Source organism: Cynocephalus volans, chromosome 9 (genome assembly GCF_027409185.1).
Source record: "Cynocephalus volans isolate mCynVol1 chromosome 9, mCynVol1.pri, whole genome shotgun sequence".
Classification (NCBI taxonomy): Eukaryota; Metazoa; Chordata; class Mammalia; order Dermoptera; family Cynocephalidae; genus Cynocephalus; species Cynocephalus volans.
The window spans coordinates 58,488,817-58,502,812 of record NC_084468.1 but is presented as its reverse complement, the minus strand read 5'-3'; the positions used below and the strand labels follow the sequence as shown (position 1 = coordinate 58,502,812).

The following is a 13,996-nucleotide window of genomic DNA, read 5'->3' as shown; positions in this document are numbered from 1 at the left end:
ATCATCATAATGTGTCAGGACTGTGAATAGACATCTTTATATTGTGTGGCTACTTTGTCCGGGGCCAAAGAGCCCAGTCTTAGCCTGTCCAGGGTCATGAAGCCCTGCCAATAGCCCTCTGACACTAAAGATATAAATGCTGTGACCTTTCCGCCCTTTTCTCTTCTTACTGCTTGCACAGCCCTAGGCATAGATCACGGCTGCTTTGCTTTAGATAGCTGAGAAATGTTCCATTTCCTGGAAAGATTTGCCCTGTGATTTTTTCCAGAAAACTTCTGCATACTTCCTTATCTGCTGATTCCCTCCTGCTGTCTATATAAGCTGTGACCTTCTGGCTAATAAATGAGACTTGATCAGAATACTGTCTTGTCTCAATTTCTCGTGTCTCTTGTCCCATCCAATTCCCACTGCCCCCTCCAGGGTCTGTGTTGAATATCCCGCGGGTCGGGACATTTTTGGCGCCCAAACGTGGGGCACTGGATACGGGGGATACCGTGAGGAAGATGGCGCATCAGAGGGTCGACCACTGAGAATGAAAGAGTAAAACCTTCGTCCGCCGCGGGAACCTGCCACGTCAGGATAAGGTGAGTAAGTGCGCCCGATAATGGGACAAGATTTAAGTTGTCATGATGTCTACATAAGACAGTTACAGAAAGCTTTAAAGACATGAGGAGTAAAGGTTAAAACAAGTGATCTATTAAGATTTTTTGATTTCGTGCGGAATCTTTGTCCTTGGTTCCCAGAAGAAGGGACTATTAATTATAAAAAGTGGTCTCGAGTTGGAGATGCTTTACAAGATTTCTATGAGACTTTCGGGCCAGAAAAAGTCCCTGTTACTGCCTTCTGCTATTGGAATTTAATCAGGGACATGATTCAGGATAGGGAAAAATCCCCAGAAGTTTCAGAAACTGTGGCCCAAACTGAAAAAATATTAAAAGCCATTTCCAAGACTGACCTCCGAAATCCCTCTCCACCACCTAGGGAGGACGTAGATCTAATCTCCCTAGAGGGTGAGAGTGAGGAGGTCAAGGCAGCCAGTGCCATACCTAAGAGATCCAAAAAGTATCCACTATTAAAATTCCAGGATGATAAGGAGGCACAGAATCCTGATCCCTCAGGAGCTGATTGGGGCGATCCGGACACAGAGGCCGCTGAATGCCATGCGTCAGATGATGAATTTTTGGCTCAGCCCTTGTCGTGCCCTCCCCCTTACAATTTGCCCTCTGCTCCTGCGGTGGTGACGGTATCAGATCCTTTAAATATTTAGAGTCAGAATTTCAACAATTAGGAAAACAAATTCTCTTAGAGGAAAAGCTCCAGGTCTTAACGACCAAACTTCAAGAATTACAAACAAAACATAAGAATATGACATGTCAAACTAAAGCGACTGGCTATTGCCCTCCATTAAACAACAAGTTAGCACCCCAAAGAAAGAGCTCCCATTCATGTAGATCAAAGTCTTCTTGACCAACTTGAGGCCTTCCCAGTATCCGAATCTGTGAATAATGTGGGATGAATTACCTGCAAACATGACAGGCTAGGATTTAATGTTATCAAAGAGCTAAAAGGTGCCATTTCCCAATATGGGCCCAAAGCAACTTATACCCTTGCTATATTAGAATCTGTGGCTGAAAGCTGGCTCACTCCTATAGATTGGAACACCCTTGTCAGAGCCACACTCTTGGGGGGTGATTACTTACTCTGGAAGTCTGAATTTTTTAAAACTGCAAAGACATTGCTAGAAAAATCCTTCAGGCTGATAAAGATTGGGGTCTTGATATGTTGACCGGCTCTGGTGACTATTCTAGTATTGAGGAACAAAAAAACTATGACCCAGGTCTATTTTCCCAAATTCAAACAGCCATTTTAAAGGCTTGGAGAAGGCTCCCAGCTAAGGGGGATTCAAGTGCTTCACTTACATGAGTAAAACAAGGGCCTGAAGAGCCTTTTTCAGATTTTGTTAACTGGCTAATGACAACAGCAGATAGGTTATTAGGCAATGCGAATGTGAATCTTGATTATATAAAACAATTGGCTTTTGAAAATGCTAATCCTGCATGCCAGGCAACCATTAGGCCCCACAAAAATAAAACTAACCTCCAAGGATATATTCGTCTTTGCTCGGACATTGGCTCCTCTTATCAACAAGGTCTAGCCATGGCCGCAGCCCTCAGTGGACAAACAGTAAAGGATTTTTTAGCTAATAAAGGCCAAAATAATAAAGGTTGCTTTAAATGTGGCAAGCCTGGTCATTTTGCTAAAAACTGTCAGGAATACCAGACAAAAGCCGTAGTCACCAAGCCTCCTGGACTTTGCCCACGATGTAAAAGAGGAAAACATTGGGCAAATGAATGTAGATCCAAAACTGATGTTCAGGGAAATCCCTTACCACCCCCTCAGGGAAACGGGAAAAGGGGCTAGCCCCAGGCCCCGAACCAAAGTGGGGCTATCAAGTTTGTCCCAGCCAACAACAATCCGTTTCAAACCTCACTAGAGCAACCACAGAGAGTGCAGGACTGGACCTCTGTTCCGCCTCCTGCACAGTATTAACTTCTGAAAAGGGACCTCAAATTTTAAATACAGGGGTCTTTGGTCCATTGCCCTCTGGTACTTTTGGACTTGTCCTAGGTCACGGCTGTTCAATATTCAAAGGGCTACAAATTTTTCCCGGAGTAATTGATAATGATTTTACTGAAGAAATTAAGCTTCTGGCCAAAGCAACTACTGACATTGTCACGATTCCACAAGGAGAAAGAGTAGCCCAGCTTATCCTACTTCCTCTAGTTAAAACAAATAAGAAAGCCCATAATATTTTGAGAGATGCAGGCAATTTTGGATCCTCAGATGCTTACTGGATCCAACAGATTTCCCGTCAAAAACCCTCTCTTACCTTATGGTTGGATGGTAAACAATTCACTGGCCTAATAGATACTGGGGCTGATGTTACAATCATTAGACAAGAGGGCTGGCCTGCCACTTGGCCCCTTTGTGATACCTTAACCAATCTAAAGGGAATTGGACAAAGCCGCAATCCTAAACAGAGTTCTAAATTTCTTACATGGACAGATAAGGAAAATAATTCAGGTCTTATTCAACCATATGTCATCCCTTACTTGCCTGTCAATCTTTGGGGCAGGGATCTGCTCTCACAAATGAAAATAATAATGTGCAGCCCTAATGAAATAGTTACAGCACAAATGCTGGCTCAAGGATATACTCCAGGCAAAGGTTTAGGAAAACAGGGACAAGGTATTTTACACCCCATTCAGGCAACAGGCCAACTTAATAAACAGGGCTTTGGAAATTTTTGATTTCGGCCATTGACAAGCCTGTACCCCAAAGGCATGCTGACCCCATAACTTGGAAGTCAAGCGAGCCCATTTGGGTTGATCAGTGGCCATTAACCTCGGAAAAATTATGTGTCGCCCAACAGTTAGTACAGAAACAGTTACTAGCAGGACACATTGTTGAGAGTAACTTCCCCTGGAATACTCCTATATTTGTTATTAGAAAAAAATCTGGAAAATGGAGACTGCTTCAGGACCTAAGAGCTGCTAATGCCACAATGGTGGTTAAGGGCACTTTGCAACCTGGCTTGCCATCCCCAGTGGCAATTCCTTCAGGCTCTTTTAAAATTGTTATAGATCTCAAAGATTGCTTTTTCACAATTCCCCTACATGCTAGTGACCAAAAACGTTTTGCTTTTAGTCTCCTCTCCATAGATTTTAAGGAACCCATGAAACGATACCAATGGCAGGTCCTGCCCCAGGGAATGGCCAATAGTCCTACCTTATGCCAAAAATTTGTGGCTGCAGTCATCCAACCAATCAGAGATCTGTGGAAAGATATGTACATAATACACTATATGGATGACATTTTACTTGCTGGTGATTCAAAAGACAAGGTTTTACAATGTTTTATCAAGCTTGAAAAGCAGTTAGCTTCATCAGGTTTACAAATAGCTCCAGAAAAGATACAGTTTCATGATCCCTACACTTTTTTGGGTTTTCATATGACGGGACACAAAATTACTAACCAGAAGTCTTCCATCCGCACAGATCAATTACAAACCCTTAATGATTTTCAAAAACTTTTAGGCAATATAAATTGGCTCCGTCCATATTTAAAACTTACTACTGGAGACCTAAAGCCTTTATTTGATATTTTAAAAGGAAATCCTGACCCTAAATCTTCCAGATCTCTCTCTCCAGAAGCACTGACTACATTACAAAAAGTAGAAAATGCTATTGCAGCTCAATTTGTCTCTTACTTGGATTATACCCAACCCTTAACGTTTATTATATTCAATACGGCTCTTGTCCCTACTGGGCTATTTTGGCAGAACAACCCTATTATGTGGGTTCATTTACCTTCATCACCAAAAAAACCCTTGCTTCCTTACTTTGATGCTGTTGCAGATTTAATTATATTAGGTCGAGAAAATAGTAGAAAGTACTTTGGGCTTGAACCACACAAATTAATCCAGCCCTACACCCAACAACAGGTCCACTGGCTTTTACAAAATTCTGATACTTGGATAGTGGCTTGTGCCTCTAATGAAGGCAGAGTAGACAATCATTATCCATCCAATAAACTTATTCAGTTTTGTAACTTACACACTTTTGTTTTTCCCCGAGTTACTTGTAACTCGCCCGTAACTAATGCCATTTTGGTTTTTACTGATGGTTCATCCACAGAGACTGCAGCTTATACCATTAATAATCACACAGTCCGCTTTACTATTTGTTATACTTCTGCCCAACTTGTGGAGTTATAAGCTGTTATTCAGTTTTTTTTTAACCTTCCCAAATCAGGCCCTCAATCTTTATACTGATAGTGCCTATTTAGCCAATTCTATCCCCCTTTTAGAAACAGTTCCCCAAATCAAACATACCTCCACTGTCACTGAGCTTTTCTTGCAATGCCAAAAACTGATTCAACAAAGACATTTGCCCTTTTTTATAGGTCATGTTAGAGCACATTCCAACCTCCCAGGCCCTCTCACCATGGGAAACAAATTGGCCGATGTGGCCACTAAAACAGTGGCCACCATTACCGCTGATCCTGTTACACAGGCACAAACTACTCACTCCCTTCATCATATTAATGCTCACACACTTAGGTTAATGTTTCAAATCACTAGAGAACAAGCTAGACAGATAGTTAGACAGTGTCCTTCCTGTGTTACACTCTTGCCTGTTCCCCATTTGGGAGTTAATCCTCGAGGACTTGTCCCAAATATGCTTTGGCAAATGGATGTTACTCATTTATCAGAATTTGGTAATCTGAAATATGTTCACATGTCCATAGACACCTACAGTGGGTTTTTGCTTGCTACTTTACAGACAGGAGAAGCAACCAAACATGTTATTGCTCATTTGCTACATTGTTTTTCAATCCTGGGAATCCCAAAACAGATTAAAACGGACAATGGCCCTGGCTATACCTCCAAGGCTTTCCAAGATTTTTGTGCTAGATTACAAATTCAACATATTACAGGCATTCCCTATAACCCTCAAGGCCAAGGAATTGTCAAAAGAGCCCACTTATCTCTAAAAACTTGCCTTGAAAAAATAAAAAAGGGGGAATGGTACCCCACAAGAGGTATTTACTAAGGAATTTACTAAGTCATGCCCTTAATTTTTTAAATCTTGATGTCAACAGCAAATCAGCAGCTGACCATTTTTGGCATTCCAAGTCCCAATCACAATTTGCCATGGTCAAATGGAAGGACCCCCTAGATAACTCCTGGTCTGGCCCAGATCCAGTTTTGATCTGGGGTAGAGGTTCAGTCTGTGTTTTTTCTCGCACTCATAACTTGGCCAGATGGCTTCCAGAACAGCTGGTTAAACAAGTTGATCATAACCTCTCAGCCAGGGATTTGGTAGATCCCTGAGAATGCCTTTTTCTTTTCTTTTCCACAGGGGTCATGGCAAGCAGCATTTTCTTCCTGATTGTTGGTTTGTCTGGTCAACTGCCCAAGGTCCAGTCTGGCTTTGGAGATCCTGGACTCGCTCCCCAATTGGTGAACAAACAGTACGGAAAACCATGTGATTGTAAGGTGGGACTGTTTCTAGTCCTCCTACATCATACATATCTGTTGTAGATTGTGACACCCATTTAGCTTATTTGTCCTCATCATCTCCCACTTATAGTTGTGTTGAAAAACCTAAGCTCATAGCCAGCAGTGGTGGGAGCCTTAAGCCATGTCCTTGCAGCACGTTTGCTGAATCTATGCATAGCACTTGTTATTCTTCATACCAATTGTGCACTTCTGGAAACCAAACATACTTCACAGCCACCCTGATTAAAAATTATGCGGGGACTTTTGGAGGGGATCTTGCAGGTCCTCCTTCTGCTGTTGGGCTTGCCTCAGATAAGTATGCCCAAGCCTCTTGTACAGGTTCAGTAGGTCAACCTGTTTGTTGGTCCACCACTCCCCTCATTCACATATCTGATGGAGGAGGCCCTCAAGACCAAACTAGAATTCTAAAAGTGGAAACAAAAATTCAAGAAATGCATGACATTTTGTTTCCTCAACTTACCTATCACCCCCTGGCCCTGCCCAAGAACAGGGGTGATTTAGGGCTTGATCCTCAAACCTCCAACCTTCTTTATGCAACTCATAAGTTGTTTAATGCCACCAATCCTGATCTTGCTCAGAATTGTTGGCTCTGTCTGATAGTAGGACAGCCTGCCCTGTTGCTTTTCCCACTTTGTCTTTTAATTATTCTGATGGTCATCAGTGTCCATTAACTTTCCCTTTGCAGGTACAACCTTTACAGTTTTATAATGCTACTTGTTTCATTTCCCCTTCAGTTAATAATAGTTTTGATGTCGATGTTGCAAATTGTCAGTCGTTTATCAACATTTCTACTTTCTTGTGTTCCCATAACAGTTCAGTTTTTGTCTGCGGTAGCAATAAAGCTTATACCTAATTACCCACTAACTGGACAGGGTTATGTGTTTTGGCTCTCCTTCTGCCCGATGTAGATGTTATATCTGGGAGCGAACCTGTCCCTGTCCCTACTTTTGAGCATATAGCTGGAAGATCTAAAAGGGCTGTACAGTTTATTCCTTTACTTGCTGGTTTGGGAATTTCTGCAGCAGTTCCTACTGGAACTGCCGGTCTCACCCATTCTCTATCTCAATATACAAAATTGTCTACCCAGCTGATTTCAGATGTATAAGCCTTTCCCAAACTATACAGGACCTCCAAGACCAATTAGATTCCCTGGCAGAAGTAGTCTTACAAAACAGAAGAGGTCTCGATTTACTAACTGCAGAACAAGGAGGTGTTTGTTTAGCCCTATAGGAAAGATGCTGCTTCTATGCCAACAAATCCAGGATAGTTCAAGACCATATCAAACAACTGCAAGACGACTTAGAAAAGAGAAGAAAACAACTGGCAGAAAACCCCCTTTGGACTGGACTTAATGGATTCCTGCCTTATCTCTTACCCTTTTTAGGGCTGCTTGTGGGCTTGCTTCTTTTGCTTTCTCTGGGGCCCTTTTTACTTAATAAAGTCACAGCCTTTGTTAAACAACAAATTGAGGCTATTCAGGCAAGGCCTATACAGGTCCATTATCAACGCCTTGAGATGCAAGAACCAAGTGGTGCCTATATACCACCACATTCACCTTAACAAATGCTGCCTCTGTGAGCTGAACTGGATAGCCAAAGATGGGTAAGAGGTAAGTCCCCCACACCACCCTAAACAAAAGGCTGCCATTAATGGCAACCCATTTCTGTGATGGGTACCGTGCTCGGGATGGGTTACCCCAACCTAAGACAGGCACAGTTCCCGAGAGGTTCTCTTGGCTTGAAAAAATAAAAAAGGGGGACCTGTCCGGGGCCAAAGAGCCCGGTCATAGCCTGCCCAGGGTCATGAAGCCCTGCCAATAGCCCTCTGACACTAAAGATATAAATGCTGTGACCTTTCCGCCCTTTTCTCTTCTTACTGCTTACACAGCCCTAGGCATAGATCACCGCTGCTGCTTTGCTTTAGATAGCTGAGAAATGTTCCATTTCCTGGAAAGATTTGCCCTGTGATTTTTTCCAGAAAACTTCTGCATACTTCCTTATCTGCTGATTCCCTCCTGCTGTCTATATAAGCTGTGACCTTCTGGCTAATAAATGAGACTTGATCAGAATACTGTCTTGTCTCCATTTCTCACGTCTCTTGTCCTATCCAATTCCCACTCCCCCCTCCAGGGTCTGCGTTGAATATCCCATGGGTCGTTGAATATCCCATGGGTCGGGACACTACTTCTTCGAAATGCATAGTCCTAAGCATTGTTTCCATTCTTGTTTTTTTTTTTTTTTTTGGCAGCTGGCCAGTACAGGGATGGACCCTGGATCTTGGTGTTATCAGTACCATGCTGTGAGCAACTGAGTTAACCTGTCAACTCATATAGTCCTAAGCATTGTTGGGATTAATGAATGTTGAGCTTCTACTATAGATATTTTGTCTCTCAGAACTTAAACTTGATGTAAAAATTGTTTAATTATTGTGTTCATCATTTGGTTTCAACCTTCACCTCATTGTATTGGAAGAAGGTCCTTCCCAAAGTGAGTAGCATAAAGAAGGTGGTATAGAAATAAACAGCAGACAATATTGGCAATAGACAATAAAGTGTGTGAGGAGGACAATAGTCAATACTAACAGATTAACTTGGAATAATCTCATCAATGGACTGATAAAAAATTGGGAAGCCACAATTTTGTGTGAAAATTATGGGAACCAGGGGTAAATAACTGATTCATAGAGCAGAAAAAATCAGGCAGAGGAAGAAACCAAATACAAATAACAAACAGCAGGGAGGAGGTGGTCAGGAGAAAATAAATTATGAACAGGAAAGAAATCTATTTTAGGACTGACACCACAGACTCTGAACTGCAGCCAGAAATATATTGACATCAATGTCCATATTAATCTGTGTTTAGGGCTGAAATTTAAAGGTGTAGATGCAGTCTGTCAGATCCATTCTCATTTCTAACTCCAGGATTTTCACCCAATGCCACTGTCCTCAAACTAATTTGCACGTCCCACTCTCTTTCTCCCCATAAATACCAATAGTTTCTCTTACACTAGGACTCTCTGCCTCACTGTTGCTTGCCTTCAGAAGCTGGGGTCCTGTCTTCAGAGTTGGGGTCCTGTCTCAGAGAGAATCATCTCACTAGCTGAGAATTCACTGAGGTAGTCAAACTTCCATGAAGGGACACAGGAACTCTCATACACTGCTGCTGGGAGTGTAAATTGGTAAACTATGTTGGAGAGAAATTGGGAATATCCAATTAATTTACATCTTGGTATGTACCTATGAAAACTCTTGTTTCTCTTCATTTGCTTTTCTTTCATTTACAACACACTATTAGAACATACAGAATTTACAATCAGTGGACATTGTTTAAAGGTATGTTTCATAATTATAAAGTGAATTAAAAAATAAGTCATATAAATAGATTTGTTCAAAAGAATCCAACACATGGAAGCCTCAATATCCTTTTCTCGTTCTTGTCTGACAGTCTTTGTAGTCTCATGAATTTACACAGCTTGAGTTCAGAAATGACTGTCTAGCAAAACTATGGAAAATGATGCACAGCTGGAGCTCCACCTCTGGTGTTTATGCAGTTTCTTCCAAACAGAAGATATCCAGCCCATTTTCACATTGTATCAAATCCCGGGTATTTCAACTTCCATCAAAATTAATTCTGTCTAGAGCTGTAGTGCAGCTTATCCTTCCAAAAGTAAATACAACACAAACTTATGTATTGTACTACCAATTCTGTAACATACAAATTTTGTTCTATACAGTTTTATTGTACATATGTCCAAAATATCCATATGGATTATAACATTTACGACAACAAAAGAAAGTGTAAGTTTTAAATGTGTTCTCTATGAGAAGGTATGATCCACATTTCAATCAGGGATATTTTATAGCCTTTAAAAAACATGTCATTGTTTTTATTCCCCCCCCCCCCCCCCATTTACTTCTTCTAAAGGAAAACTGCTTGATTTCTGCTCTATTTTAAACCAAAGTCTGGTAACATGCCTTCACATGCAGGCTAAGACAGTGAAAAACTCGTGAGAAAGCAGCAGTAGAGAAATGTGAAGAGGTGATCATGAGATGCCTGTTTCAGAACTTGTGCCACACTTATGTCTCTAGCCTCATTAATCTGTCACTATACAATGAGGTTATGCTTCATTTTTATGTCTACATAATTATGAAAAAAGTCTATCTGTTCACTTCATGGATATTAGCACCTCTTTGTCTTCCACACTGTCTGAAGGGTTTCCCAGGATACAGCCTGGCATGTGTTTAGGAGATTTGTTGGAACTGGATCATTCCCTGCATTCCTCCCATCCTGCTGACTGACAGGATGCTACCTTTATTGCTACTGATGTTTATCAGACTGCCACTTAGCCTCTACCTACCACTAGCACTGCTTCTCTATAGTTCCTGGGAGGGAACACTGTTCTTGTAATTCTCTATAACACAATTGAGGTTCAGTTAGGACCTTGGCAATGCTTGGGAGTCACAGGAGTTGCAAAGTAAAACATCAACAGAGGTCTGGCTGGTAATGGAAATGAGAGAATGCCATATGATTTAAGAAATGTGTCCATGCCATTTGGCTTTATTGCCAGGAAATAAAAGCAATACAAATGAATTGTCTAGTAGATGCCCCATTTAAAGGGAGAAGCTGCTATTCATAGCCAACTGATTTACTGACTAGTAGGAACAAGGGTTTAGTTTTTCCAGATATGATTTTGCAAAAGAATTCAGAAATTCATATTTTTAAGTGAAATCATCTCATTTTTCAACACTTGCAACTGATTCTATTTTTTTCCAGACACTGCTGTGGCCAAACCAAATATTTCTATGGGCCTCAATGGAACTATGAGACACTAGTTTATGACCACTGACTAATAGCTACTACCAGGAGTAGCTACTCACTACTCCTAGAACCCATCATCACTATACTTCAGATTAGTAACCTGGAGACCTCCATGTGGTATGTGCCAACACACGCACACCACACCCACACATGCACACACATAGAGTGTATGTGAATGAAAATCCCATTCCTATAAAGAGAAAAATGCACATTCTCTTCCATTACTGGGGTTTGACTACACGAACTACTCAAGAGTCACAGAAGTTTGCCCAGTTTAGTCTCAAATAACATTTTATGTTGAAGAGAAGAGTTTCATTACTGTCTAGATGTCACAGTATCAAATTCAACATAATTTTGGGCTGGCCCCGTGGGTCACTCGGAAGAGGGCGGCGCTGGTAGTGCCAAGGCCGCAGGTTCGGATCTTATATAGGGATGGCTGGTGCGCTCGCTGGCTGAGCGTGGTGCAGACAACACTGAGCTGAGGGTTGCGATCCCCTTACTGGTCAGGAAAAAAACAAAAAACAAAACAAATTCACCATAATTTTCTTTAAATCTTGCCTTCAGGATGAGGCAAAGAAAAGTTGCTACTTCATGTATAGCATAATCTCAACTCCTATCCTCCTGGAAACAAACGTTTGAACAAAAATTATAAACACAACTTCCAAAAACAAAATAGTAATTTTCAGATAGCGAGTAGGCTGAATCCAGATTTAAGAGACACTGTCTACAGCTCTGCGGAGGTTCAGTCTTGCTAATAAATCAAATTTACATTAATGAGCAGAACACATATGCCCAGTGTCAGGCCTCTGGTTGGGAGCTACTCCTTTTCAACCAAGACTCTCTTCAAGAATAATGAAAAGCTACTTGTATACAAGTGTCACAGGGCCCACCCAATTTCCAGAACAAAATGCAGAAAAACTGCATGCCTCCTTCTCACTGGAAACTTCCACTTCAAAAAAAAATTTTTCCCCTATATTCCTCTATTCAGTCTTTGCTGCCACAATTAGAGAGGCAGAAAGCACAAGATCACTTTTTTCTTGCATCTGTAAAGAATCCTGCTTCAAAATTTAAAGTTCACTTTCCATTAAGTAGTCCATTTTATTTCAAAAGAAAATAATCTCTGAGGCCTAAACTATTAAGTAAGCCTGCATCCAAGGTCATCTTAAAGGTGACTCTCAGAACAACAACATGAGACAGTAACCCTGCTTAAAGGCAAAATAAATCTGAAGAAAGGACAATTCAAACAGAAGGGTGATTGGCCAGCCACAAAGCAGAAACAAGCAGAGTCTCAAAGTCTAGCACCAGCAGTAAGAAACGAACACTACGTTGGGGAAAAGGTGATTAGTCAGGCCACCTTCAGGTATTGGGTAACCTAGGAGGTAGGCATCCATTGTGGAGAAAGACATATCAGGTACATTGGAAATATGTAACAAATGTCTATGGTGGTGATTTCCTGCTCACTAAGGAATATTCTGATAATTTGATTTTCCCAGTACATTTTCTTACCAGAAGAAAATGTGCTGGTCAACCTGAAAAATATGGTCCACTTGACCAGATAGACAGTGTTTCTTATTACAAATTAACAAAGAAGTTTCCTGGTTATATACTTCCATTACAGAAGTAAATTATATAATTGCATAGTACAAATACATTGGGAGGGTTCTACATATTTTATAGACTTAATAAATATTTGTTTTTAAATAGACATTCACAGATGGCAACATGAGTAAATTAAAATATTACTCAGTGCAGACAACTCATTTTATTTATTTATTTATTTATTTATTTATTTAGTTAGTTAGTTAGTTAGTTAGTTAGTTAGTTAGTTATTGTAGCTGCTGGTATTTAAACTTTTCTTTATTCATGGACTGAAAACATGCATTTTTATTCTTATTTCTTAAGCTATTTTTTAAGTTTAAGTAAATTCCCTACCTACAGAGTTTTTTCCTCCCTATTCAGAGGGAGGAAAGGGAAAAAATTCACATTTATTGACAGCCTACTATTGTTTAGCCCCTTAAATATATTGTCATTTGTTTCGAAAAATGACCCTGGGGGGGAAAATGGTATTCTCCCTATTTTATAAAAATAGGCTTAGGCCTGTTTAGTAAAACTTGCCCTGGGTCACATAGCTAGTAAATTGCAGGGCTAAGATTTAAATCTGAGTCTAGAAGACTCTTATTTTTTCTTTCTTCTCTCTGGCACATTATGGCCTAAAACTCTAAAAGAACATATAATCTTGTGTGCTAGTAGACATTTTAATCTGCTCTAACCAAGGTTTAAGTGGTATTTGAGTGAACTAGATTAGGAGAGGCCATGTCTCAAGTCTGGCAGACATGGAGGGTTTTAGAAGGATGGGCTTTTGGGATGGGTATCAGGCCAGAGTCATGAGGCTTCAAGTAAACCTAAAATCTAGGGGATCATTCTTTGTAGGGTAGTGAGGAGGCACAGGGGACTGGGTAAAAAATAAATATTTTATCTAAAGGAACAAGCTGAGAAAAGCTTTCAAAGAATCTCCTTAGTGGTGGAGAAAACAATGAATATGTTCATACACAGTAGACAATTGGCAGGAGGGACAGGGATAAGATCCACCATATAATATTATATCTGAAATATGGCTAAAATATAATTAAATATTTAATATTAAATATTTAATATTAAATTAACCTTATATAGAAAGGAAACAAGGCTATTCTCAGTCATTGCCATATGTGAAAATAGTTTTGTTTACTTGATAATCTGACGTGGTATAGAATTCCAAGTTCAAGGTTTTCTTTTGCTCAATATTTTGCTCAGTCGTTTCATTGCAAGTAGTATGCTGATGAAAAGTCTGATGTCAATCTTGTTTTAATTTTCTTGAAAAGAACTTGTCTTTTCTCTCTAGCAGTGTCAGGATTTTTCTTTTCATACTTGATATTCTAAAATCTCACCATCTTGTATTTGGGTTTATAACTTTACATGACATTCACTGGCCCTTTGTGAGCTTTCATGTCTTTATGCAGTTCTGGAAAATTCTAAGCTATTACTTCCTGAAATAATTCTTTCACTATGTCTTCTCTAAATCTATTGAAGGATGTTACGCGTGGTGGGATAACTA

At 40.3% G+C, this 13,996-nt stretch overlaps 1 protein-coding gene across 1 annotated transcript in view; it reads left to right on the top strand.

Annotated features, from left to right (window-relative positions):
* Positions 1-5,929: 5,929 nt before the first annotated feature.
* Positions 5,930-13,996, top strand: part of LOC134385711 (transmembrane protease serine 11E-like) — a 67,188-nt gene continuing 59,121 nt past the window's right edge. The window contains exons 1-2 of the mRNA XM_063107444.1: positions 5,930-6,036; positions 6,156-6,380. Of these exons, the coding sequence (XP_062963514.1) occupies positions 5,930-6,036; positions 6,156-6,380 (332 nt within the window). The remainder of the gene's footprint in view (positions 6,037-6,155; positions 6,381-13,996) is intronic.